Here is a 27744-nt window from a genome sequence, read left to right on the forward strand (position 1 = left end):
ATGCACCTGAAAACAGCCTGTTCCATTCTAATTTAACTCTCTATCATAAAGATTTTATGATTGCATTAAATCAAAAGATGTTTTTATATTTTGAATGCTGTATATTTAAGTGAGCTTATTTTTTTTTCTCTCTTACAGATACTGCTACTGTGAAATGTTGATGGACTTTAATTCCACAAAAATGTTGACCTGGATTCTTATTCTAAGTGCAGTTTTAGTTTTAATCAATTCCCAGAAGGCAGATCCTTCCGATAAAGAAGTGTGTGAGAATCTGTGCTCCTGCGAAGAGAGAGATGGTTTGCTGCATATAAACTGTCAAAACAGAGACATTACTGAAATATCCCAAATAAAACCACCCCAGACATGTACCTATAATCTTAACATACAGGAAAACTTTGTTACCACATTATATCGCAATGGTTTTCTCAAATTTAAGAATGCTTTGTCATTACACCTGGGCAAAAATAACTTGCAAGACTTGGAGGCTGGCATTTTTACTGGCCTTAGTTCTCTGAAACGCTTACATATAAATGGTAACTACTTGGAAGTGCTACGAGAGGGCACATTTCGAGGACTGGAAAATTTGGAATTCCTTCAGGCAGACAATAATTTGATTCACATTATTGAGCCTGGCGCATTCAGCAAGCTGCACCGGTTAAAAGTACTCATCCTGAACGACAATGCAATCTCTTTTCTTCCCACCAATATCTTTCGCTTTGTGCCTCTGACCCATCTGGACCTTCGTGGAAATCAGTTAGATTCACTTCCTTATGTTGGTCTGCTGGAGCACATTGGCAGAATAATGGAGCTTCAGCTGGAAGATAACCCATGGAAATGCGACTGTGATTTATTGCCACTCAGATCGTGGCTAGAAAACATGCCTCCCCAGTCTAATATTGGCAATGTTGTTTGTATGCACCCATTTCGACTGAAAAGCAAGGTGTTAACTAAAACATCCATTACTGAGATTTGCCCAATGGGGTCTGGTACTGACTTTGAAGAGCCCAGAACTTCAATCCATTTAGTGGTAACTCCGGTTGCTGATAGCAATCACATCAATATTCACAATGCAAATAAATCTGTTCTTAAAGAACCTAAAAATGATCCATTTATTCCACAGCCTGATGGACAGGATGATGGTAAAATTCCTACAACACAGCCTGGATCGCATCCAAAATCACCCTGCACAACAACTTGCCATTGCAGTACACAACCAAATGTTGGGCAGATAATGAAATGTCAAGAAAGAAACATTAAGAGTTTAACGGACCTTGTGCCTAGTCCCCCACATCCAATAAAGCTTTATCTCACTGACAACGTTATCCAGTCTGTGGCAAAAAATGATCTCCTAGAATATGGCAGCTTGGATGTATTACATTTAGGCAACAATCGAATAACGCTAATTGAGGATGGTGCTTTTGCCAACCTCACCAATCTCCACAAGATGTATTTGAATGGAAATGGTATTGTAAGATTAACAAAAGAAATGTTCATTGGGCTCCATTGCCTCCAGTACTTGTATCTGGAACATAATATAATTAAAGAGATATTACCAGGAACGTTCAGTGTCTTACCACAGCTCAAGGTCTTATATTTGAATAATAACCTCCTTCATAGTTTTCCTCCACATATATTTTCTGGCGTTCCACTTTTACGGCTAAATCTTAAACATAACCATTTTATGCATCTTCCTGTAAGCAATGTGATTGATCAACTCGAGTTTCTAGTTCAAATTGATCTGGAAGACAATCCATGGGATTGCACTTGCGACTTGGTAAGCTTGAAACAATGGATGGAAAAACTCAGTAAAAATGTAACTGTGAGTGAGATTATGTGTGAATCTCCTGAGAAGTTCGCCAAGAAAGATTTGAAAATGTTAAATAATGAATTGATATGTCCTGGATTAATAAATGTCCCAGCCGCACCAACACAGTCAAATGATATCAGCCTAGTCACAGCAGCCACAAGTACAGCATCTAGCCTTCTGAATTCTATCATGGACACAGTGCCACTTTCTGTTTTGATTCTAAGTATGCTGGTGGTGTTCATTTTGATTGTATTTAGTGCAGCCGGAATAGTGGTCCTTGTGCTCCATCGTCGGAGGAGATCAAAAAAGAAACAAAAAACTACTCCAGTGCAGGACTGCAGTCCGTTGCATGTTCAGTATAGTGTATATGGACACAAGAGGACCCACCATACAGAAGAAAGACCAGATGGAAATATATATGAGCAGCATACAATTAATGCAATTGGTCCAGTGTGCAGAAGCCGTCCTTACAACATTAGAGATGTAGAGCTGGAAAATGAAAACAAAGATGGAATTGAACCAAAAATGATATATAGGAGTCACATGATGAGAGAAAAGAATTCTATGCTCACAGGTTCCAAATTTAGTGTAACAGAGCAGACCCCAGAATTTATACCTCTCTGTGATCCTGGTTCAATGTATAGAAATATGCTTGAGAAAGAAAGGGAGCTTCAACAAATTGGAATTGCTGAATATTTGAAGAAAAATATCCCACCTCTACAATCAGAACTTGATGTTCGATATCCATCAAGACATGAAGAGCTGAAACTGATGGAAGCGATCATGTATTCGAGACCTAAAAAGGTTGTGGTGGAAGAGACAAAAAATGAGTATTTTGAGCTTAAAGCAAAACTGCAGGCTGAGCCTGACTACTTAGAGGTACTGGAACAACAGACAGCATTAAACCAACCATGATGTCTGGAAGGATATTAACATTTTTATCTTGGTTGTTACATTGTGATAAATAAGCTCATTTGCTATTCTAAGACATTAGTGCCTTTACAGATGGTTCTCTTTTTTCTACACAAAATACAGCAGTAATCCTTATTAATCTCAGGGATCGATGGACAAACCATTGGGAACAGCCATTGAGAATGCAGATACCTGTGCAGCAACTGTCAATAGCATTTGTTTCACAGTATGCAGGGACTGTGTGTGGTAGTCAAGCACATAGCTTTATAAAGTGACAGGACGATCATTTTGTAGTTGTAAAGACATCCTATTAATATAATCTAAAAATGTTATCATGTGAGCCAATGGTGGTTAAAAGAGGTAACCTGAAGGTATGATTACTGCTTGTATGCACATTTAATGGGAGCCTTATTTTCAAGGCTACTGGTTTGCAGTTTTCATGAAAACAAAAGGACGTGAAATCGTGGAACGGGATCCCCAAAACAACAGTAATAATTGCATGTAACAAAACAAAATTTGACTTATTCAGTCAATGTAAACAAGCAACTTGGCTTAATTTTATTTTAGTTAATGTATATTCTGACAGCCTGTTACAATTTCATTGTCTGATATTGGGGCGTGTTACATGACTTCTGACAATCCAATCTTCTGATGCTGCTGGATGTTAATTTACAGTATAGACTATAGTTTGTACTTGAAAATCTGCAAGTCTGAAAAATCTACTGTATGAAGCAGACACAGAGCTGGCTGCACACTGTATTTAGACTATGTCATGTTCCTCTTTGTGAAGTTTCTCTTACATCATTTATATCATGAGGCATTCCCAGGTCCTCCGAGCCTGGGACTCCATTCACTTTTTATTTTGAGAGAAATTTAAACAAAATAATTTGTGCTATACATTTGCAAATCTTCAAATCACTCGAAAGTTAAAAGCTAACACATGTAGGGTAAAAACAAGAAGCACACAAAGACCAAAATGCTGAAGGATACAATTTGTTTCAAATATTATATAGAACTCTGCAAGATATTTTTTAAGTTACAAAAATGTAAGATTCTGAAAGCTATTTATTCTGTACAGTTTTGCAAATAAATCAGGGGTGCCTTTCTTGTAAAAAAGTAATACGCGCACTGAACTTCTAGTTGAAATAAAGTCAGGATGAAATAAACTGTTCTTTTATTGTGTCTTTCCATTCTGTCTCACTGCTACTATGAAGCCAACCTATTCCAGCTTAGTCCATAACTAGGGAGTCCCCAGGCAGCACACCTGCTCACATCTCACAAAACATCTTCAGTAATGCCAGCAATGTTTCCCATGCAATTCTGGTACCGCTACCGTGGCCACTGAGAGGAATTCAGTGGTAATATGCACAGTTTAGACCATTTTCACCATCTACAGTTTGTCATAGATAGCAGCCCATATCAGGCCTTTAACTTTGTGCGCATCAGCACCTCCTCAGCTGACTTCAGTCATTCACGCAACTTCAATCAGCTATTCGCATTGCAATCAATTGTGGGAAGGTGTGGAGTTTCTGTAGATGTACCACAGAAAGTATCTGGATGCATCACAGTTTGGTACGGAAACGGATCTACCCGAGAACACAAGAAATTGCAGAGAGTTGTGAATGCACCCCAGTCCTTCATGAAAACCAGCCTTCCCTCCATTGACTCTGAAGATTTTCCTGCTGCCTCGGGTAAGCAGCCAACATAATCAAAGATCCCTCCCACCCTTGTTGTGCTCTCTTCCATCCTCTTCTATTGGACAGAAAATAGAAAAGTTTAAAAACATGTACCAACAGAATAGCTTTTTCCCTGCTGTTATCAGACTAATGAAAGGAAGTCTCATATATTAGAGTTGGACCATAAGACATAAGACCATAAGACATAGGAGTAGAAGTAAGGCCATTTGACCCATTGGGCCCACTCCACCATTTAATCATGGCTGATGGGCATTTCAACTCCACTTACCCGCACTCTCCCCGTTGCTTTAACTCCTTGCGAGATCAAGAATTTATCAATTTCTGCTTTGAAGACATTTAACGTCCCAGCCTCCACTGCACTCCATAGCAATGAATTCCACAGACTCACCACTCTCTGGCTGAAGAAATATCTCCTCATTTCTGTTCTAAATTGACCCCTTTAATTCTAAAGCTGTCCACAGGTTCTCGTCTTCCTGCTTAACGGAAACACCTTCCCAATGTCCACCCTTGAAAGAGTTGATATGTCTCGGCACCTTTTCTGTAGTTGTAGCACTATGTTCTGCATTCTATTCTATTACCCTAATGTACTTATGTTTGGTATGATTTGACTGGATAATACACAAAACTATACTTTTGACTGTATCTTCGTGCATATGGCAATAATGAATCAAGTCAAATCAAGTGGAGAAAACGGATTGGGGCTGTTAACTGAGCAGCATAGTCTTTTGGTACAGTGGTAGTGTCACCACCTATTGGCCAGAAGGCCTGGGCTCAAGTCCCACCTGCTCTTTAGATGCAGGTTCATTAAAAACATTTGCAATAGCCAAATCACCCTAGTACAAACCCATCTGATATATGAGGTGAGAACTGTAGTTGACAGTGTATTACAAGGAAAAAGTGGTTCAGAAAATAAACGTATTACAGGAAAAGAATTTCAAGATCAAGATCAGCTATCAGTTAGCTGATATACCTAATGTACCATATTTGTGTGATCATGCTAAATGTATAATTAGAAAATGATACAAATGATGCATATTCCTGAATCTATTAGAAGCTTAGGTCATAAGACCAGAAAGAGCTTCCTCACTGACATTTATTGACCAAGACAATGTTTCCATTTAAATAAGTAAATTTGCTAGTTTCATCGTTGTAAAATAGGGTTTCACATTGCTAAAATAGAATGCCTTCTGAAGATAGACACAATAATAGATTAATGAAACATAATAGGGTTAACTGCCAATAAACCCTTTCCTTGCTCATTCATATGCAACCATTCTTGCCAAATTGATGCTTGGGTTATTTACATGTTTAGACTGCATACATGTACTCTGGGTGAATTGCAGGTTTAGGTAATTACCCAGGAGTGAGAATAAGTGAAACAAGCAGGTACTCCAGCTACTCTGTCTTAGTGCCCTGCAATACATGGTGACATTTGCAACATGATGGGGATAATAAGTGGCCTGACTGTACATGTGGATTGTACAGTGCTGTTTACAGCAGTTGTTGAGAATTAAGTAACTCACACATGAAATACTAGAATCGTAAAAAAACCTGAAGTTGCACCCTTCTATACTGTCCATCAAACATTGGACTCTGGGTTTCATGAAGATAATGTATTAAAGGATGTACTGGGTTATAAAGGTACAAATTGTTGCAGTTGACAATTATGTTGACTATGGTCCACAGTGTAACCTAAATTCCAATTGTTGATTACTGGATTTATTTCTCTTAACAACATGAAATGCACAAAGTAAAGTGTTCTGATGTTGCAGACAGAGGTATCTACAAACTATGAGTCATGAGATGCCTTCATATCAGTTCCTTTGCTAATTGATTTCCAGCCCACTTTAATGTTTCAGATTGGTAAAAACTACACTTGGCCGCGGACGTTCAAATATCCCTTATAGATGCTTCTCTCACTGTTTTTGCTAAAGGGAATCCAGAGTGGAAGAGTACTACGTCATCAAGTGCAAGACCCATGGTGGTCAGGGGATTTTCTTAACCTTCTTGACATGAAACCATGCAACATCATAACATCCAAATTCAATGTTGAGTATTTATGATCATCTGTTGTGCTTCCATCTCTCATGTGTTTAGTCTGCTGCTGAAACAAGACATATGGTAATCTGGGTACTAGATTACAGGAAAAATAAACAAGTCTTGGAAGTCAGTATACAGAATTGACATTTCGGGCATAAGCCCTTCATCAGGAATTCTGATGAAGGGCTTATGCCCGAAATGTCAATTTTCCTGCTCCTAGGATGCTGCCTGACCTGCTGTGCTTTTCCAGCACCACACTCTTGACTCAGATCTCCAGCATCTGCAATCCTCACTTTCTCCTAGTTATTCAATGAAGATATTAAGATATCAGTAACCACAATCAAAGTGTTTGAAAACACATTAGGCTGGATCTTGTTTTTTTGACTGTCAGTCACATCAAGTTTCATGGATAATTTTTTTTCTGTGATGCCGAGTGAAGTGTTGTGCAGTATCTTGCCAAACATGCCTCATTAATTATCTACCCTGTCCCTTTGAGACACCTTTCATCTGATTCTATCCCCCTTCTAGCACTCTCCATGCATGGAAGAAGTTGCTACTGCCAGAACATCTTGGAATGGACTGGCATCACTGCCATCTTTAAAAAGTCCATTGTATACCCAGACAAGCAGTGTTATCTGGTGCTGACCTGCATATTTCTTGACACTTGACCAGGACATGGAAGACAGGAGGAAACCAGCATCCCACTGATCGGGCAAGGATGTGATGCAGTTGCAAAAAAGGATGATGCATAGCTGGGTCTTCTTCTTCCAATAGGACCAAAAGTGGAAAGCACAACACCTGGTCATGTCCAATTTTACCAAGTTAAAGCAGTCTCAGCCACATGGAGCAATGCACATTACTATAGAAAGCAGGTCAAATCTTTCTCCATTCAGCCAGAGTAAGTGCCATTTTTTCTGTACTACTGCACCAGCAACATCTTCCCTCATTCACTCACATCCACCCTGACACAATTAACTGTGCATGTTTAAGAAAAGTGGTAAGGACAGCCAGGGAACTATAGATCAGTGAGGCCGACGTTGGTGGTGAGCAAGTTGTTGGAGGGAATCCTGAGGGACAGAATGTACATGTATTTGGAAAGGCAAGGACTGATTAGGGATAGACAATATGGCTTTGCGCGTGGCAAATCATGTCGCACAAATTTGATTGAGTTTTTTGAAGAAGTAACAAAGCGGATTGATAAGGGCAGAGCAGTAGATGTGATCTATATGGACTTCAGTAATGTGTTTGACGAGACTGGTTAGCAAGGTTAGATCTCATGGAATACAGGGGAAACTAGCCACTAGGATCAAAGGTAGGAGACAGAGAGTGGTGATGGAAGGTTGTTTTTCAGACTGGAGATCACAAGGATCAGTGCTGTGTCCACTACATTTCATCATTTATATAAATAATTTGGATGTGAGCATAAGAGGTACAGTTAGTAAGTTTGCAGATGACACCAACATTGGAGTATTAAATGACAGTGAAGAAGGTTGCCTCAGATTATTTTTTTCAGACTGGAGGCCTGTGACCAGTGGAGTGCCACAAGGATCGGTGTTCAGTCCTCTACTTTTTGTCATTTACATAAATGATTTGGATGCGAGCATAAGACATACAGTTAATAAGTTTGCAGATGACACCAAAATTGGAGGTGTAGTGGACAGCGAAGAGGGTTACCTCAGATTACAACAGGATCTTGACCAGATGGGCCAATGGGCTGAGAAGTGGCAGATGGAGTTTAATTCAGATAAATGCGAGGTGCTGAATTTTAGGAAAGCAAATCTTAGCAGGACTTATACACTTAATGGTAAGGTCCTAGGGACTATCCCTGAACAAAGAGACCTTGAAGTGCAGGTTCATAGCTCCTTGAAAGTGGAGTCGCAGGTTGATCGGATAGTGAAGAAGGTGTTTGGTATGCTTTCCTTTATTGTTTAGAGTATTGAGTACAGGAGTTGGGAGGTCATGTTGCGGCTGTACAGGACTTTGGTTAGGTCACTGTTGGAATATTGCATGCAATTTTGGTCTCCTTCCTATCGGAAAGATGTTGTGAAACTTGAAAGGATTCAGAAAAGATTTACAAAGAAGTTGTCAGGGTTGGAGGATTTGAGCTACAGGGAGAGGCTGAACAGGCTGGGGCTGTTTTCCCTTGAGTGTCGGAGATTGAGGGGTGACCTTATAGAGGTTTTTAAAAATCATATGGGGTATGGCTAGGATAAATAGATAAAGTCCTTTCCCTGGGCTCGGGGAGTCCAGAACTAGAGGGCATAGATATAACGAGAGGGAAAAGATATAAAAGAGACCTAAGGGGCAACGTCTTTGCGCAAAGGGTGGTATGTGTATGGGATGAGGAAGTGGTGGAGGCTAGTATAATTGCAACATTTAAAAGGCATCTGGATGGGTATATGAATAGGAAGGGTTTGGAGGGATATGGGCCAGGTGCTGGCAGGTGGGACTAGATTGGGTTGGGACATCTGGTCGGTATGGACGAGTTGGACTGAAGGGTCTGCTTTCATGCTGTAAATCTCTATGACTCAATGTTCTCTACGCTGCTTACTCACTTGGGACACTAGCCAACTGCACCAAAAGTAATAGCTATGCCACGCACTATCATAACCTTTCACTCCTCTTCTACACCATTGCAGAGGAGGTTATTGGTAACATTGACATTGGGAGTTGAACATTTGTGTTTTGAGATTCTTGGTTTTGTAAGTTGATTGATATTTTAGTACTCAGGATAAGAGAGAGTCTTCTGTTTACATTTTGTTTAACTGGTTATAGTAACAGAGTTAGATGAGGTCTTTTGCAACATAGGGATAACTAAGGATAGGTTTCTGATGAATGTTACAGCATGCTAATATTCAAACCCAGCCTGCAATGCACAAAAGCATTCAGTCCTTCTAGTCCACTTTAGTAGATTGAATTGGTTTTTAAATCACTGTCCTTATGTATTGTTGATAGAAATCTCCATCACAGATAAAAGACCTGTAGCCCCTTGCATCTAAACAAAGGGCCGAGCAACCTGCATCACAGGGCTCTATTTTTGCTTTCATAGTTCTTGCTCACATCTGTCTTGGCACAGCATCCCTGCCTTGCCTTGCTTTATCCTGCCTCGACTTGTCTTGCCAATTAGTACAGTCACACAACCAAGCAGCTTGCCTTGCTGGTCAGCAGTCCCCAGGGAAGGAGAGCGCACGAGTTGCTGTATGGCAGTGTGTTATGCCAATCCCATCTTATTTATTAAAATGCACAAATTCACATACAGTCCATTTTAGCCGAGCCATCGTAGAGCCCTCAATAATGTCTTAGTGTACCCTTAGCATTATCAAAACACGTCAGTCCTCTAAAAGTGTTTCATTTTTTTTATCAACCTCATGACATCCCTTGACATGCAGGGTTCCCTGGATATTCTGCTCTTGCCCTTCACTTTTGGAGAAGTGACGTGTTTAGAATCTGTTCTTGACTGAGGGCAGCTTCCGAATGCCTCTGCTCATCCAGATACGCAGGCACGACAGATAACAACTGAGTGACAAGTTGTTCTGAGAATGATGCATTGTATGATAGGGCCTGAATTAGATGGTGCCATGGGGGAGGGTAAATAATAATGTGATGAATTTGGTAAGATACAGTGGGAACACTATCAAGACGTCTGAAAAGCTCAACACAATTGGATCTCACCAAAAAAAGTAAGATTCATCCCTACATCATTGATCCTTCAGTGATGCTAGTTCAAGGTTATGGCACTCCATTCCAAACTGCACTGTATGTGTGCATTTGCATTACATGGATCACATCAATTCAGGATGGCAGCCAAACATCATCTTCTCCCGTACAATTAAGGGTGGGAAATCAATGCTAATCCAGCCAATGGTGATCACACACACGAACAGATCAAATAAAACATCATACGTGAACTGTGTTTTATCACTCATCAGCTGACTCTGAGCAGTGGTGCCTGAATCATAGAATCCCTATAATGTGGCAGCAGGCTATTCGGCCCATGATGTCCACACTGACCCTCCAAAGAGCATTTTCCCATGGCTAAACCACTAGCCTGTACATCCCTAGACACTGGACAGTTTAGCATGGCCAATCCACCTAACCTGCACGTCTTTGGACTGTGGGAGGAAACTAGAGCACCTGGAGGAAATCCAAGTCAACACAGGGCGAATCTGCAAACTCCACACAGACAGTCACCCAAGGGTGGAATCAAATCAGGGTCCCTGGCGCTGAAGAAGCGGTGCTAACCATTGAACCACTATGTCACCCATGCTGTGAAAATCTGGATATACGGGTGTACATAGACCTTGAAATTTAGTTAATTGAAATCAAATACTAATATAACATTGTTAAAACACAGACATTTTAGTAAAATATAAAATATGAACACTTTAAGCTATAAATTAATCTGAAAGTCCAGTTGATAGAACAGAATGAAACCTTACAGAACATTCTGGTTATTAGCATCAATACCTACTTAGTCCTATCAGTCGTTTGAAATCTGTCTTATTAATGGAGATTTTACAGGAAAGCAAACTGAAGAGAGGTGGTTGGATTCAAGATTAATTTTTATTTGTATATGTTTTGTATCGTATACATAAACCATTTATCAAATATTTTCCCCAACAATAGAGGAAAGCATTAATAAGTAACTGCGAAAAATAAGAATATAACATTAAAAGCCCTTCATGGATAAATGATATTTCAGAAAGTGTTTGGTAACAAATTAGTTTGTAGTAGCGCATCAATACTGAATGTGACTTGTGCTGCCACTAAAACTAAGATGTCTATGACACACTTACAGTATCTGTTTCACACTCAGATATTTATATGTTACTTCAGACAAACACACTATCTTTTATATCAAGGGACTAACACTTAAAACACAAGTGATTTGGTAAATAAGTTATAAAATGCTTCATTTTCACCTAATTTTAAACTAATGTAGAAAAAAAAACAAAATGTCAGATGCAGATTTATCAAAAAGGAAAATTATCTCCTTTTAATCTCTTGTCAAATGATAAAGGAAATAATTACATCATTTGTCCTCAAGCAAGAAATACCACAGTTATGTGCAAACCAAGATGATGTTTAACTCATCAAAAGGTTCTACCAAGAAATATTGACAGATTCTTGGGATGCATGTAAATTATGCTGAACTTGAAAAACAGTAAGTAAGTGAGTTACGAAGTTCACTGCGTACCTACTACACAAATAGTTTCTGCTGCAAGGACAAGTTCTCAATCATACAGCCATAGAGTCATAGAGATGTACAGCACAGAGAGAGACCCATTAGTCCAACTTGTCCATGCCGACCAGATATCCTAATCTTATCTATTCTGATTTGCCAGCACTTGGCCCATATCCCTCTAAACCCTTCCTATTCATATAACCATCCAGATGCCTTTTAAATGCTGTAATTGTACCAGCCTGAAAGACTTCTTCTGGCAGCTCATTCCCTACACACACCACCTTCTGTGTGAAAACATTGCCCCTTTGGTCCCTTTAAAATTTTTCCCCTCTCATCCTAAACCTATGCCCTCCAGTTCTGGACTCCCCCACCCCAGGGAAAAGACCTAGTCTATTTACCCTATCCATGCCCCATATAAGGTCATCCGTCAGCATTCGATGCTCCAGGGAAAGGGCCTCAGCCTATTGAGCCTATCCCTGTAGCTCAAATCCTCCAACCCTGGTAACATCCCTGTAAATCTTTTCTGAACCATTTCAAGTTTCAAGCATCCTTCCAAAAGGAGGGAGACCAAAATTGCACACAATATTCCAAAAGTGATCTAACCAATGTCCTGTGCAGCTGCAAAATGACCTGCAACTCCTATACTCAACGTCCTGCCCAATAAAGAAAAGCATACCAAACACCTTCTTCGCTATCCTATCTACCTGCAACTTCACATTCAAGGAACTATAAACCTGCACTTCAAGGTGTCTTTGTTCAGTAACACTCCCAAGGACCTTACCATTAAGTGTCAGAGAAAATAAAGAGCCGCATTTTCGAAACAATGGAAGGTTCCAGAACTAGTGTTGGATAAGCTTTGACAATTAAAAGTTGTTTAGGATGCTATTGCTTCTGGGTTAGTTTCAAATTTCTTCCAAGCCGTTGCAATAAAAGGATTGGAGGAAATAGTCACAGCCAATTAATGGCTCCTTTAAGGAATTTCTTAAAGCAACTTCATGTTCCCAAAAGTAATTTTCGCATTCTTTTCCTGGCAAGCCTCAACAATGTAATGCATGACAGTGCGCAACTCTTGGGTTCACCACAAGGCCTATTGATTTTCATTGCAGTTGCCTTTGAAACAAAGTTGTGAGCTAACTAGTAGCTGCAAGTTCACTGAGGTAAAAACAATGACTGCAGATGCTGGAAACCAGATTCTGGATTAGTGGTGCTGGAAGAGCACAGCAGTTGCCCGAAACGTCGATTTCGAAGCTACTTGGATGCTACCTGAACTGCTGTGCTCTTCCAGCACCACTAATCCAGAAGCTGCAAGTTCACTGATCCTTGTCTTGCTGTGAAAAGCTGCTGTTTACCTTATTCCATTTCCATGGCCTGCAGCACCAGCCATTCAACCATTCAACATTCAAAAATAAAAAATGTTCTGCCTGTAAAAAAAATGTTGGTCCTAATTTTTTAAAAGGGAACACAAGTTTATTTGTAAATAAGTTGACCATTATTTGACAAATATAGTCAGGGTTGGAGATCTTGTGGGCAGTGGAGAGCATCCTGCCTTTGAGCCAAAGGTCTGAGTTCAAGCCACTCTCCAACACTTGAAGGTACATTCAGAATGCAGTCAAGCAGTTTGAGTGCTGACATTTGAATCCTTTTAACATACATCTTGTCAACCATTTGCAGAAGGCAATTACAAACCACTGCAGTACCTTGTCCAGCGTAAACACGAAGCAGCAGAATTAAATCCATGTTCTGGCACCTGAAAAAGGAGAATCTGTGTTAGCACAGTGCCTGAATATCATAGGTAGAGTATTGATATGACTCAATCCACAACATTCTAAAAGTTTTTCTATTGTCATTAAAGATTGTCTCTTAATTGTAGAGCTTATCAATTAACTCACCAATTACACCAACATCCAGAACAAACATGCAATTAACTAAATGAGTACTAACAACAGTCTGGATCCCATCGACTTAAGGCAACTTATCATTTTTGATTTTGAATAAATAATACCAACAAAACATTGATATAAAAATGAAATATTAAAGATGTTGGAAATGTGAAACAAAAGCTGAAAGTGCTGGAAATGCTGACCTGGGCAGGCAGTATCTGCAGAGAGGGGATAATGTGATGGTGCCGTAAGAGTGGAAACATTATGTGCAGAACGAATGAATTTCTTGGGGCATGAAATTTCAATTTTCGTACAGCATGTTGAGAAAGAGGAATAAAGTCAGTGATATATTGTCAGCTTGCCAAGCATTAGTCCGGCTTGCGGTGGGTTCAAACATGCAATATATCTGCATGATATAAATACGCTAAAGTGTAAAAAAGTGATTTTGGAAATATCTTATCCTTGTTTAAAGGTGGCATGCATCTGTCAGCTTGGCGTTTAGATTAGATTAGATTACTTACAGTGTGGAAACAGGCCCTTCGGCCCAACAAGTCCACACCGCCCCGCCGAAGCGCAACCCATCCATACCCCTACATTTACCCCTTACCTAACACTACAGGCAATTTAGCATGGCCAATTCACCTGACCTGCACATCTTTGGACTGTGGGAAGAAACCAGAGCACCCGGAGGAAACCCACGCAGACACGGGGAGAATGTGCAAACTCCACAAAGTCAGTCGCCTGAGGCGGGAAATGAACCCGGGTCTCTGGTGCTGTGAGGCAGCAGTGCTAACCACTGTGCCACCGTGCCGCCCGTTGTTATATGTAAGGTAAGCGAGTTTCTTTGTTCAAATCTATAACGCAACAGAAGGAAGCATAAGAGTGGCAGCTTGCATGGAAACTCAGGACAGGCAAGACAGAACCAGTGATAAAGAAGGTTGCAAAGTGGGGTCATGGTCATTAGAATAATAGAATAAGATTCCAAGGGTTAGCTGCATTGAAGAGTAGAATGGGAAGTTTCAGACTTCATGTGAGGAAGGAGAAGTGTGTGGACAATCAGTCAAGGTAAGAAAATGAGGGGCCTTAAGTGTGATGTCAGTATTGTCCCCATGTGCATCCATCTCAGGATGTAGCTGACAGTGTCCCTGCAGGTCATTGAGTTCACCCTTAATATTTCAATTATCCTGCTGACAGACATTGTTCTTCACAGTGTACAGAACTGAGAATCAGCTGAGCCTCCAAATTCAACCCTGTCTCACAAAGTGGCAAGTATAGGACTCAATCTTAACATGAATATTCCATAAAGACCAAACAAAATGTTTCTGAACCATAATTGGAATGCTTCTAACTCCCTCGTAGCCATCAAAGCATGCCAACTGTGAAATGTGCCAGTACACTGAGCTATCTGCTTAAGCCTTATTAAACAAATGACAAATCTGAGCACGTGATTAAAGCAAAAGTGATGTTATGTGAAATATTTACAAGTGAATTTCAAATATGAAAAACACCCGAACCTTTGTGTTCTCAAGTGTCTTGTTATTAGCAATGGAGTTGGACAGGAAAGTGGTAGTCAGGACGGAGTGTATCCCTCTCTGCCCAGGAAGCTCTTATACTGCGTGGCAATACCTGCTGTATTATCTGCTGATGGTAGGTTTCACCACTGGGAAGCCGCTCCCACAGCTGAATTGCATGTGTTTTCCATTCACGATGCTGACACATAAAATGCAATTTCTAATCACCTGGGAGAAAGAAAAATAAGAGAAATCAGTAGTGGTTCAAGTTCCAACAGTGGATATAGCATACTGTTGAAAAATATTCACAGCCAGATTTAAAGATTCAAGTTGCCATTATTTTTCTTCAGAATTGTTCTTCTGATGTTCTGGTCATTCTGAAGAAACTATAGACTCATTACTTCTCCCTCCATAACTTGCAGTGTATTCCCAGCAATGTCTCTTTTCATTCCCATGAATATTGTTATGAAGTAGATTGAGCACAATAAATGCATGCATAACTTTAGGTGGACATTATTAAACTAACTAAACTAACTGTCGTATCTTCTCAAATAGTCACTCAAAGCAGCTTGTAGTATTTGCCAGCCCGGTATGTAGTATTGGGCAAGTATTATTTGAGATAATTCATTGCCACCTGTCCTCCTTTGTCGTTGCTTCAATTTGGGCCTATCTAATGATTATTGGTAGAGAATGAATCACTGTGGATTACCGACAGAAGAGGCACTGATCACATATAACAAAAAGGTTTATTTGTATGACAACAATAAGTACAAGGGCAATATGTCACACATAGTTATTCAGACTTGAGAAGGCTGGTACAGATACATTTGCCCCCTCTGAAAACTGGAATATATCCCCTTTTGTCCAACTACAGATTGTCTGTTAAAAAAGTAGAGTTGGTGAAACCAATGTAGCATGAAAATTAACCCTTTCAAAGCCATTGGCTTATGTAAGATTTGCACTTAAGTAACAGAGATGACAGCAGAGACAGCAGTATAACATCATGCTCATAGCTTGCAATATTCTTTGAACATATCAGCTCCTTGCCCCCATTGAATAATACCCACTTTAATGTGATATTCTGACGATTATTTTGGAGACACATGCAAAGTCAAACTGGTTCCTTGGTATTATTTAATTATTCAAGGAAGTTACATTATTATAACATTATTGTGAAAGAGTACAAAATTTAAGCAAGTCAATCTGACAGTATCTCCAAACTTTCAAGAATCAAAAGAGCAAAATGTTGACCTTAGATTTGCCAAACATAGCCATCATGAAGTTTTATAATGGTCCTGGTTCACTGCATTAATCCAAACTGAATGCATCTATTTTCATTGCAACATCTGGCCTATGACCTCCACTCTGCTACCAATTAAAGTAATTGTGAGACACACTGTTGAAAATCACAATAGGCAAAGCAGCCATCACTGCACAGAAGGTTGAGTATTTGGAAGTTTCAGAGCTGAACAACTTTTCAACTACTTATGTGGACTAATACTCATAGATAATAATTCATAAAAAGCAAGCAGCTTTATTAATGGAAGTTTTACACTCCTGTGAGTCTGGAGTAAAAGGCTTTACTGAACATAACCATATAACAAGGATGACCAGGGAGGACATCTTACCTGGAGCAATACAATCTCAGGGTCCTGTTTTGCGTGAATTGGTATCACTTGACATAGTTTCTTTCACACATAGTCAATAGCTATTTTTAGACTTAATAATCTCCATCCCAAATTTTTTTGCCATATTCATTTAACCATGAATGTTGAAATTTTTAATCCAGTTTGCTTCTTCTTTTTCCTGAGACATTAATCTCCAACAGTATACTAGGGTGCCTTATTGGACATACAGCACTTACATGCTCTCTTATTGTTTCCTTAGAAGGTGAATACATTGCTGGAGTATGATGACACTCACAATAATTTGAATGCACCAGCAATGAAGAGCAATCAGGGACAACCAGATTCAAAGGAGCAAACTCTGGGACTCACATTATAACAGACCCTTGAAAGTTGAGGTAAGAAGTTGCAATTCCTGTTCTCCTTTCCTTCTGTCTTGTTTTCTGATCTGCGTATGGCCTTTATGGATAAAAAGAAGAAAAAAGAGCTTTCTGAAGATTATTTTGGTGACAAGGAAATGAAGATTTACGTATTATGTCTAGGGTAGGAATTTTTCTTTCTGTATATAGTGGAACCATTTTGACACTTTCTTTAGTATGACATTGCTGTGGTCATGACATTGACATTTAGAGGGTCTATGGGAAAGTAGGACAGCATCTTCAACCTCAACAGAATCTACTGCTGGACTGAGATCTGTAGAAAGCTACTATATAGTTTTCTGGACTGTAGACTTATTTGAAAAGTCAACCTCATTCTATCAGTGATCTCTGTCATGAAAAAGAAAAAAACATGTTTGTCTTCTCTTCAGGTTCTTTTCTTGAAATGTTGGGTCATTACTTGTTAACTCTAGCAGGAAGTATTCTTTAGCTAATAGTTTACTGTGATCTTCGGGTTCTGAACATTTCTGTGAACCAAATTCTTTCCTCCCTCAATATCTCTCTCTACTTCAATTACAGTTATGAGGGACAACAGTTACTGTCCTTGCCAGTGCTCATGTTACTGCCTTGAAAAAGTACCATCTTATAAAAGTTAAGATTTTGAAAATCACAGGAAGCAAGATAATTTCAGTTAAGCCCAGTGTGAATGCAGTGTAGTCAACTCATTAATTTATGTTCCAGGAGGTTATAGATAAGTAGAAAGCTTTTGTGAATAAAAGTAATGACGTTTTGGCTATAACTATCTTCCTGTAAGCAGAACTCAAATTAGCCACCATCGCCATCATATATTTTTGGTCCCATCAGTTACAAATAATCACACTTTCAACTCAAAATTCTCAGGTTTTATTAAGTGTATTTCGTGCAGCTCAATAGTTGGCTGGTCAACTGATAGATTGCTTCTGTGGAACAGTAAATATGTTACCCCAGGTATTAATTTTGGAAACCAATTAAATAAATGAAATAATTAATCTAATGAAATAATTGAAAACCTCTTGAAGGGATATGACAACAAAATAAAGGCTTTCAAAGGAAACATAATGAACTAATGTCGAATGATATTTTGAGTGGAGATTGGTCTAGCCCCTTATGTGCCCAGCAGTTGCAGGAGGTCTCAAGTGTACTGCTGAACATTGCATGTTCTGTCTCTTCAGGGACAAATGAATGGAAACTTAACAGTGGAAGAGAGGCAACACAGTTACGTCTAACAACACCCACGCCTGCTTCCTGGACCTGTCGATGATGACCTTGGTCAGACTAAGGAACAAGCCAGTGAGACAATTCCCAAGCAATGGGTGACTAAAGATCAGGAATGTGGGACCAAATATGCAAACAGAAGTTTAGCAGTGGCCTGTATAATAATGAAAGTGGGTCTGCAGCCTCAGACATCCTATGTATACATGAACCATTGACTCCTCAGTGCCACAAACAATCTGCAAATCAGTAAATAATATTAACTTTTTGTTGCACAGGCGTGCACCCCAGGATATTTATTCCCATTACAATTATTTCGTTCTCTTTATCAATAATTCAACAGCATTACAATGTTCTTTCTATAAAAAATATATACAATGCCCAAAGCATTATTTAACTATTCCGATCATTAACCTTTTTTTCTGAAAGAAGAGTAGCAATCAACAGTTCTAGTTAAACTTAACACATCAAGAACCTTTTAATACTCTTGTCATTTTCTAAGAAATGCATTGTTCATGCTTTTGCTGATGTAGTATGTTGTGCATTTACCTTGAGGGTTCGGCATTCATTGTTCTCATCATTTTATATTTGGTACATTGTCCAGGTGGTGTGTATATATTTTTCCTAGTCTTGCAGATGTGTTTGAGTTTGTTAATGTGTCACTTGCTGTTGATATTGCTGATGCTGTACTGCTCGTGAACAATGATATCTCACTGAGTACTGATCTTGCTGAAGTTGTACATGATCTCTTCTGCTTTTCCAGCTCAGGTACAGGTTGAGTATGGACTCTGTTCTTACTCATTTGTTCATGTGTTTCAGTCCCAATGGGGTATGTCATTTGAGTTGCAACGACAGCAAATACTTTTGCTGGATGCCAGTTGACACGATTAGATCCTGTCATGTACTATTTGTTCTTTTAACAGCTCAGGATGGGATTGAGCATGTTTATGAACTGTTCTCTTAAATCCATCTGATCCCTTAGAGGAGTTATCCTGCTGAACTAAGTTATCTTCTGTGATTTCTCATCAAATTGTTCTGCAGGTAACTTCGGTGCTGGGTCCATGCTTTTCATCATTTATATAAATGATTTGGATGTGAACAGGAGGTATAGTTAGTAAGTTTGCAGATGACACCAAAATTGGAGGTGCAGTGGATAGCAAAGAAGGTTACAAAAGAGTAAAAAGGGGTCTTGATCAGATCAGCCAATGGAATGGCAAATTGAGTTTAATTTAGATAAATGTGAGATGCTGCAATTTGGAAAGGCAAATCAGGTCAGGATTAATACAATTCATGGTAAGGTTCTGAGGAGTATTGCTGAACAAAGAGAGTTTGGAGGTTCATAGTCCCTTGAAAGCGGAGTTGCAGATAGATAGGATAGTGAAGAAGGCGTTTGGTATGCTTTCCTTTATTGGTTGTAGCATTGAGTATAGGAATTGGGAGGTCATGTTGCAGCTGTACAGGATATTGGTTAGGCCACTTTTGGAATATTGTGTGCAGTTCTGGTCTCCCTGCTATAGGAAGAATGTTGTGAAACTTGAAAGAGTTCAGAAAAGATCTACAAGGTTGATTAGATTACTTACAGTGTGGAAACAGGCCCTTCAGCCCAACAAGTCCACACTGACCCTCCAAAGAGCAACCCACCCAGACCCATTCCCATACATTTACCCCTTTACCTAACACGACGGGCAATTTAGCATGGCCAATTCGCCTAACTTGCACATTTTTGGACTGTCGGAGAAAACCGGAGCACCCGGAGGAAACCCACGCAGACACGGGGAGAATGTGCAAACTCCACACAGACAGTTGCCTGAGGCGGGAATTGAGCCCAGGTCTCTGGTGCTGTGAGGCAGCAGTGCTAACCACTGTGCCACCATGCCACCCTGGTTTTGCCAGGTTAGAAGGGTTTGAGTTATAGAGAGAGGCCAAATAGGTTGGTGTTATTTTCCCTGGAGCATCAGAGGCTGAGGAGTGACCTTTTGGAGGTTTATAAAATCAAGAGGGACATGGATAGGGCATAGACAAGATCTTTTCCCCGGGTTAGGGGAGTCCAGAACTAGAAGGCATGAATTTAGGATGAGACGGGAAAGATTTAAAAGGGACCTAAGGGGCAACCTTTTCATGCAAAGGGTGGTGCATGTATAGAATGAGCTGCCTGAGGAAGTGGTGAAGGCTGGTACAATTGCAACCTAAAAATAACATTTGGATGGGTACATGAATAGGAATGGTTTTGAGAGATATAGGCCAAGTGCTGGCAAATGGGATTAGATTAGTTTAGGATATCTGGATGGCATGGACGAGTTGGACTGAAAGGTCTGTTTCTGTGCTTTACAGCTCTATGACTCTATGGCTCTATGTGCCTTCAAAAGGGCAAATTTAATTGAGTCTTCCTTTGACTCTTAGATTTCATGAAAGTTTTCTTGACTGCTAAGATGTCACTTTACAAAAAATCTATGTCTCCCCCACTAATGTGGTGGTGAGATGGATGTTGAACCTGTTCCTAAAATTCTCCAGAGGTAATTTGGGCTCCATTGTCTCATATTATTCTCCGAGGAATTCTTTGCTCAGCAAGCAAAACTTGTATTGGTGAGATTGATTGTTCTAGCTCTCAAAACCTTTACCCTTTAGTTGAAAAGGAAACTTTGAGTCTTTGGCTGTGATAGTAATGTTCTAATCTTGGTCATGATTATTTTTCCACCTTCTGAAGGCAAGTGAATAATGTGATGGTGCATCAGAAAGCAGTCAAGGATGGTTTGTTGAATCCTTGAGTATCATCATAAGTACACTGTGAATAGGTACTAGTCAGTTAAAGACAATGATTCTGCGAAATATAAGGTCAATTTTCCAATATATACAGTGATTCAGCACCCAAGGTAATATAAATGATCAAGATCTCAGTATGGAAGGGTTTATAAGTATGTAAGTACAACTGGCAGAATCAAATCATTCCTATTGCCCTCAGATGTAACCAAACGTTCGGTCTAGCAAATTGCTGCAATTCTGTTACTGCTTCACAAAATGGACTTTAAGAGAAGACAAATTCAGAATCATACAGTTTATTACATTCCAGAAATTGAGAGGTGGATTATTCACTGTAACAATGCATCATTTTATCCTGATATTCCTTTAAACTTATTATTCTTCAAGTGGAAGATTTTTCCGAATAACTCTTGATGCAACACAGCCCTTGTGGATGTGATTTGTAATAATTTATTGTGAACAGTATTATCCATCCATGTGAACAGCATCAATCAACAATGAAGGATGATCAGAGATTTTGTACTGATGAATAGCTGTAGTCAAGAAAAGAAAGCATTGTGATTGCCTGCATTTTACTGTTAATAGTTTAAGACCACAGCCCATAATTATCTAACCACTTTGGTGTGCACTGTTTTAATTTTTAAACTTTGTTTTAAAATTTGAAATAAATTAAAAATATTTCAACATATTTACAGTATTTTGAAATAAATGAGATTGCAATTTAGTTCATAGCATTATCTAGTTGTTTTCTTGCTTTGTGACTAAATGGAACCATATGTTTGGCAAAGAAAATAAACCAACGAACCAAACATTTTTGAGATTTATTCATGTAAATGAAGGCATGTTAAAATATAACTTTAACTACAAAGAGTTTTCAACTTAAAGTTCCATGTAATTGGTTTGTAATTCAATTTCTTACACAAATATTCAGATTTGTACCAGAGGTTGGGCTAATGGAGGGTATAAAACACCATAAAATGTAATTCTTTTGTCAGTCTGCAAGACTTGGTGTCAAACATAGACTGTTCATCCAAACACCAGTGACTCTGATTGACTATAGTATTTGTATAATGGATTATAACCATCAGTTTGCAGATACATTTATAAATAGGAAATTAGGAACTTAGGAAGCAGAATTAGGAATGACCGTCTCCAATCCTTTATCTAAAAGACTATTCCAAATTATCCACATGATCATCTATATCTTTAATATCTACAATCTATCTGGAATGTACTCATTGACTGAGAGTCCTATAGGTAGAGAATGTTAAAGGTTCACCACTGACTGAGTGAAGAAATTTGGCCTCATTTCATTTTTAAATAGCTTGTCCCTTATGCTGACTCTGTCCCCTTGTTCTTGATACATAGGTCAGGCCAAACATCCTTCCTGTCAAGCACCATGTTCAATCAGTTTATCTCTCATCTTTTTAAATGCTCGAGGATCTAGGTTCAGTATGTTCAATTTTGCCTCATAGGACAATTTCATCAGATCAAGAATCAGCCATATGAACTTGTTGCACTCCCTCTAAGGAAATTATGTCCTCCTTTGTCAAGAAAATCAAACCTTCACATTAGAGATGTAGTCTTACCAAAGTTCTATCCAATTGCAGCAAGATTTCTTCACTAATGCACTCAAATTCTCTTGAAATTACTTTGAAAAGATCTAGAGAATAAAACAGTCCACATCACAAGACCATTTGCAAAACAAATTTTCTGCTGCACAGCTTGCAATTATTATCTCTACTTTGTCTATGAACAAAATATCACTAAACCACGGGAAGACATTAATTCCAATTATTCCTACTATATTAAAAAGAAAGCTTGTTTTCAGCAGAAGCAGGGGCTTTTAAAAAAGGTCAGGTGGCTATACCAATCTTTTCACAAATTATTTGAGCTCAACTCCATAATTGGAAGGCACAGAATATCTTCAAGGGATGCACTTTGTGCATTGGGGCACCATTGTTCCTCCCAACCTCCCCACCTCAAAGATCAAACCACACTCATGTCTCCCTGACCTTTTAGCCAGTATACCAATGTCACCCTGTAAACTCCAGGCCAAGATTTCCCCATTGTAGCTTCACAGAACATTGCTGCCCAAGCTTGTTGGCTGATCTCCATTATCCTTGTCGTATAATGCAAAGATACTGTGAAATATTCCAGGGGGTCTGTTCTAAACATCTGACCTCCTTCACTGTAACTCTTTACTTGAAGATCTATAGCCCTCGGCATGAGCATCTGAGAAAGACACTGCAATGGACTTTGTCAGAAGAGGATTTTCAGTCAGGATGAAAGAATCTATTGAACAGTCAACAGAAGCAACTGTGTGCTGTGAAGTGGAATATCAGAACATAATAAAGGAAGTTGGGAACTAGAAGAATCATAATCAGAGGAGAGGGAACCGGATTCTTGAGCCACTGATGGGCATAGAGCTGATAGTCAGGAGGGAGATGTGTTATTAACTGAGAAGTGCAAAATGATCAGAAATGATCTTGCTAGTGATGAAGAATTGAATGCCATGGGGTCTTGTCTGACAAACAAAAGGGCAAGGGTAGGTAAGATGTTTACTTGAAAGACAACAGTAAACAAGATTGAATGGATGAAAAGCATTGCTGATTTGATTGGTCTGTTAACAAAGTTAACATTAAAGCTGAAGCAAACACATTTGAGTGTCCAGATCAGTATTTCATCATAGGAGTGTCATGATTACATTAGTGCAGTGTTCCAATTTGGGCGATAATGCTTTGCACCATGGTTACCTACTCTCTGTTAAGAATTGTCTGCTGTGGCTAGAAGCTCCACTGTGGAAGGACAGGCTCCACCATATTTGCTACAGAGGAAAACAGTGGGCTGAGGAGGTGCTTGTTTCACTTGCCCCTGCTTTCTTAGGTACTCATCTTAACATTTCCTGAACTTAACTATTCTAATGCCCTTCCAAGCTGTCAGTGTTTGTGCTGTAGTGGTTGCGCCTGTTGCTGAGCCAGGAGGTCCTTTTGCATGTCCCACCTGCTCCAACAATGTGTCAGACCATTTCAGAAAAGATTGACTAAAAAACATTCAAAGGTCATAATCACAACTGCCGCCCAGTTCATGTGAAGTACTTAGTATCTCACTTATCATTTGGAGGAGAGGTATGGGTATGGACATTAGGAGATGAGTTCATGAAAAATTCAACACAAAACAGATCCTCAGCTATATTGCTGTCATCCCTCTGATGAACAGAGTTGAGACGGAACTGGCTTTGCATTGACCTTTCACTGATAAAGTTAGCATATTCCTGGGATTCTGAGTTGGTTACCTTGTCCTGCCAGGGAGGTGTTGGGAATATTTCTGAGACAGCAAAAGTGGAAACTATTCAACCTTTTTATCTTGCTGCTTGGTGTCCAGGTCTCACCACTGTAGAGGAGTCTGATGAGGATGCAATTGATTGCTGATGTTGTGGAGCCTGGATGCATGACATTATCAACAACCTTCAATCTCATAAAGTCAATAATGATAGATGATGGCATGGTAACATCCAGGACAGAGATATTCATCTTCCAGACACTGATGGTCAAACTGATCTCTCCTCAGTGCAAGTGACTCTTTCCGTTTGTCACTGCAGCTCCCCATCAGTGTGGAATGCTATCAAAGCATTGTCAGATGAAGGCAACTTTGTGGTGAGAAATTTGTACACCCTTACCTGTCACTGGTGGTGTGCAAAGCATTACAGTAAATATGCTCTGTAAAGGATATGTAAATGACAGCAACAAAGAGTATGCCAATGGATATAGTTGTTAGAAAACAGATCTGTTTGACCTAATTGCACCACTATCAACGCTTGCTGACATTTTCCCATCAGAGCTAACATCAACCACATGTTGTCATAGCAACAGAATAATCATAGTGCACAGCTTTAGCCAGTACTAGTTTCCTCCAGCTGCTGAAATAGACCATCATTGCTCACATGGTTTTGATGAAATTGATAAACATGATCAGAAGGGAGACCTTCATTCATAGTATTTCTCTTGGAGCTATCAGACTAAAAAGACCATGTCAATTGTAAATCTTCCAGTTTTAACACCAAACTGGGATTTGGGACCAATGTGTTGTAGGAGACCATCAGTCTAACTAATGCAACACTGGTAAATATTTCTCCTATGCCTAGATAGTTACTGTGATCACTACGGGCACCCTTCTAGTTATGCAGCGTCATAATATCTGAATGTCCTTGGACACTGCTCCTATTATCAGCAGACACAGCAACTTTCACACAGTTAGAGCAATAGTTTCAAGCGTGGTGCTGGAAAAGCATAACAGGTCAGGCAGCATTCGAGGAGCAGGAAAATCAATGTTTCAGGCAAAACCCCTTCATCAGCTCTTTTCCAGCACCACATTCTTGAGTCTAATCTCCAGCATCTGCAGTATTCATTTTTGCCTACAGCAATAGTTTGGTGAGTTCAGAGGATGTAGGGGCAGTACCTGGAGTTTTACTCATGGCAAGGGAGTAAATAACTTTGCTAAACTCCTCCACTATGAATTCAATACCCAGCTCTTCATGAATGATGAGCTGTCGATGAGTGGAGAGGCTTTTAGTGCTCGTGTTGTCCCAACAGTACAATTTATGTTGTTTTCAATGCATCTCTCCAAATATTTATTGCCGTCAGTGATGACTTCTCCTTTTACCTTACTTTTCGATTGAACAATTTTCTTTGTTGATGGTTCTTTGCTTTTATTGATCACTTTATGTGCTTGTCCCAAGCATTCCCAGTATCAAAGGTCATCTGAATATTTGTTCAGATTGAAACCTGTAGGCACAGGTACATTGCCTATCATTCATTTGAGTGACTATTAGCACATTCAATATTTTCTCATTCTGACCTGTTGTGTGATTAATGAGGGCCTACCACTTGGCTTCAATAGCAGGCCCTGTCACTGTAATGTGTGTTACAAACCTTCAACCTTTTGCTGTTTTCGATTTACCTATGTTGAGACTGTAGAGTTGTTGATGTTTGTCTTGATGTTTCACTTCCTTTCTGTGTGTGTAAGTGTTGCAGAACTTCTGTTCAATCAATTCAAAGAACTGTTGGATTTCTTGACTCACACTGGCAAAGGATTGTGTTTCTGCATTTACCCTGAAAGGGCTTTAAAGGTTATATTGTGATCCTAGTGCACATCAGGGAGTGCCTTGTATCACAGTATGGGGTGTGGTAACTGTATATATGAGTATACTCTTCAGAGGGTCATACCCAGTGATGATCAGATACAATGGGTGCCAATGTCTGATGCTGGAGTTCTCAAGGACACCTTGTAGCATGGTTTGTTCTGAAAGGTGTTTGTTACACACAACTCATACTGGCAGAAAAGCTCAATTAGATTTTGTTTAATCTCATTCATTCTTTCCAAACCATTGTGTCTGAGACATGGAAGGTCATGACTCAGGGTTCCTGCTCACTCTGATATTGAATTTACCCAATAGATAAAGATGGAGTAAACATGCCCAATGTGTCTGGATCAGTGTTGTTCTGACTGTTGACAGAATCAAATGAAATTGTTCTCTTAAATGCTTATTGTGTAAAGTAGCAACAATTTATTTTCTGTTTACATTTTTAGACAGAAAGGGATTAGAAAAGATGAGTTTGCTTTCTCTGATTTGGAACGATTGAGTGACCTTAAAATCAATTCCTAAGCAGACAGCATTCTTGTAAAACTCAATAAGTAATTGGAACCCAAGGGCAATATAAAGGTTTGTAATTGTGTGCTTTATTTAAAATTGCTGTCACTGAATAGAAGGGAGGTAGAAAATGTGGGGGAGAAGAGCAAGTGATTTTGCTTTCATTTGAAGAACTTTTTGTAGAAATAGGAATAAAATTTTACTGTATCAATATGCATGTTCCAACCTCATGACAGCAAAAATAGTACGCCCAAGATAATTTAATGATTTCCAATTGGTACCTTGGGGGCAGGAGCAGGGTGTGGGGTTGCTGTATGCCAGCTGGCCAGGCAGTATGCTTTGTAACACAGGTGGGAAGGAAAGAAGTGGTGTACCATGTTCTGATTAACCTATCCAAATGTGTTATGGTGCACGTCTGGAGCAGATGAAACTTGAACAAAGATTGTCTGGACCAAAGTAGGGACAATATCACCGTGGCACAGGAGCTCTAATTCCAACTAGTGTATGAAATAAGCATGGGATCAATTAAGATTTAAACAAGGTGACTTAACCTTTAACAATTTATTTTACACATGATTGGTGAGTTGCTGATTCTAGCATCCACATACCGTCTACCTTATGGGGGTACACTTGACGGTGAGTGGGAAGGAGGTGAGCTAGCCACGCAGACCACATCACATGTCTTCCTCCCACTGATAACATAGCATGTGGGAGTATGCAATATCCAGCCTGAATCTTTTGTTATGAAATAATATCTTCTTCAAATATCTGCATATTATTGTTGGGATATTTTTACCCTTGTTTAAGACTTATGTGGAAATGTGTAGCTCGTTGAAAATGGGTGGTGCTCCAATAACATCTCTCTACCTATTTAGGTATTGCATTATGCTCCTTACATTCTCAAAAATGGTGTTATGGTATTATAAAAAGTCAGTTGTTACCATTTAATTAGACAGTGATTCAGCAGCTTTGCACTGAAACCTTGTGTGTTGCCTAAGCTAGATGATCTTTTATTTCTCCAGGCATTGGACAACGCTGTATATTTCTGTATA

At 39.4% G+C, this 27744-nt stretch overlaps 1 protein-coding gene across 1 annotated transcript in view; it reads left to right on the forward strand.

The window, feature by feature from the left end:
* Positions 1–3870, forward strand: part of slitrk6 (SLIT and NTRK-like family, member 6) — a 34335-nt gene extending 30465 nt beyond the window's left edge. Inside the window, exon 2 of the mRNA XM_072577907.1 lies at positions 139–3870. Coding sequence (XP_072434008.1) covers positions 155–2722 — 2568 coding nt within the window. The 5' untranslated portion in view covers positions 139–154 and the 3' untranslated portion in view covers positions 2723–3870. The remainder of the gene's footprint in view (positions 1–138) is intronic.
* Positions 3871–27744: the final 23874 nt, after the last annotated feature.

Source organism: Chiloscyllium punctatum, chromosome 9 (genome assembly GCF_047496795.1).
Source record: "Chiloscyllium punctatum isolate Juve2018m chromosome 9, sChiPun1.3, whole genome shotgun sequence".
Taxonomy (NCBI): domain Eukaryota; kingdom Metazoa; phylum Chordata; class Chondrichthyes; order Orectolobiformes; family Hemiscylliidae; genus Chiloscyllium; species Chiloscyllium punctatum.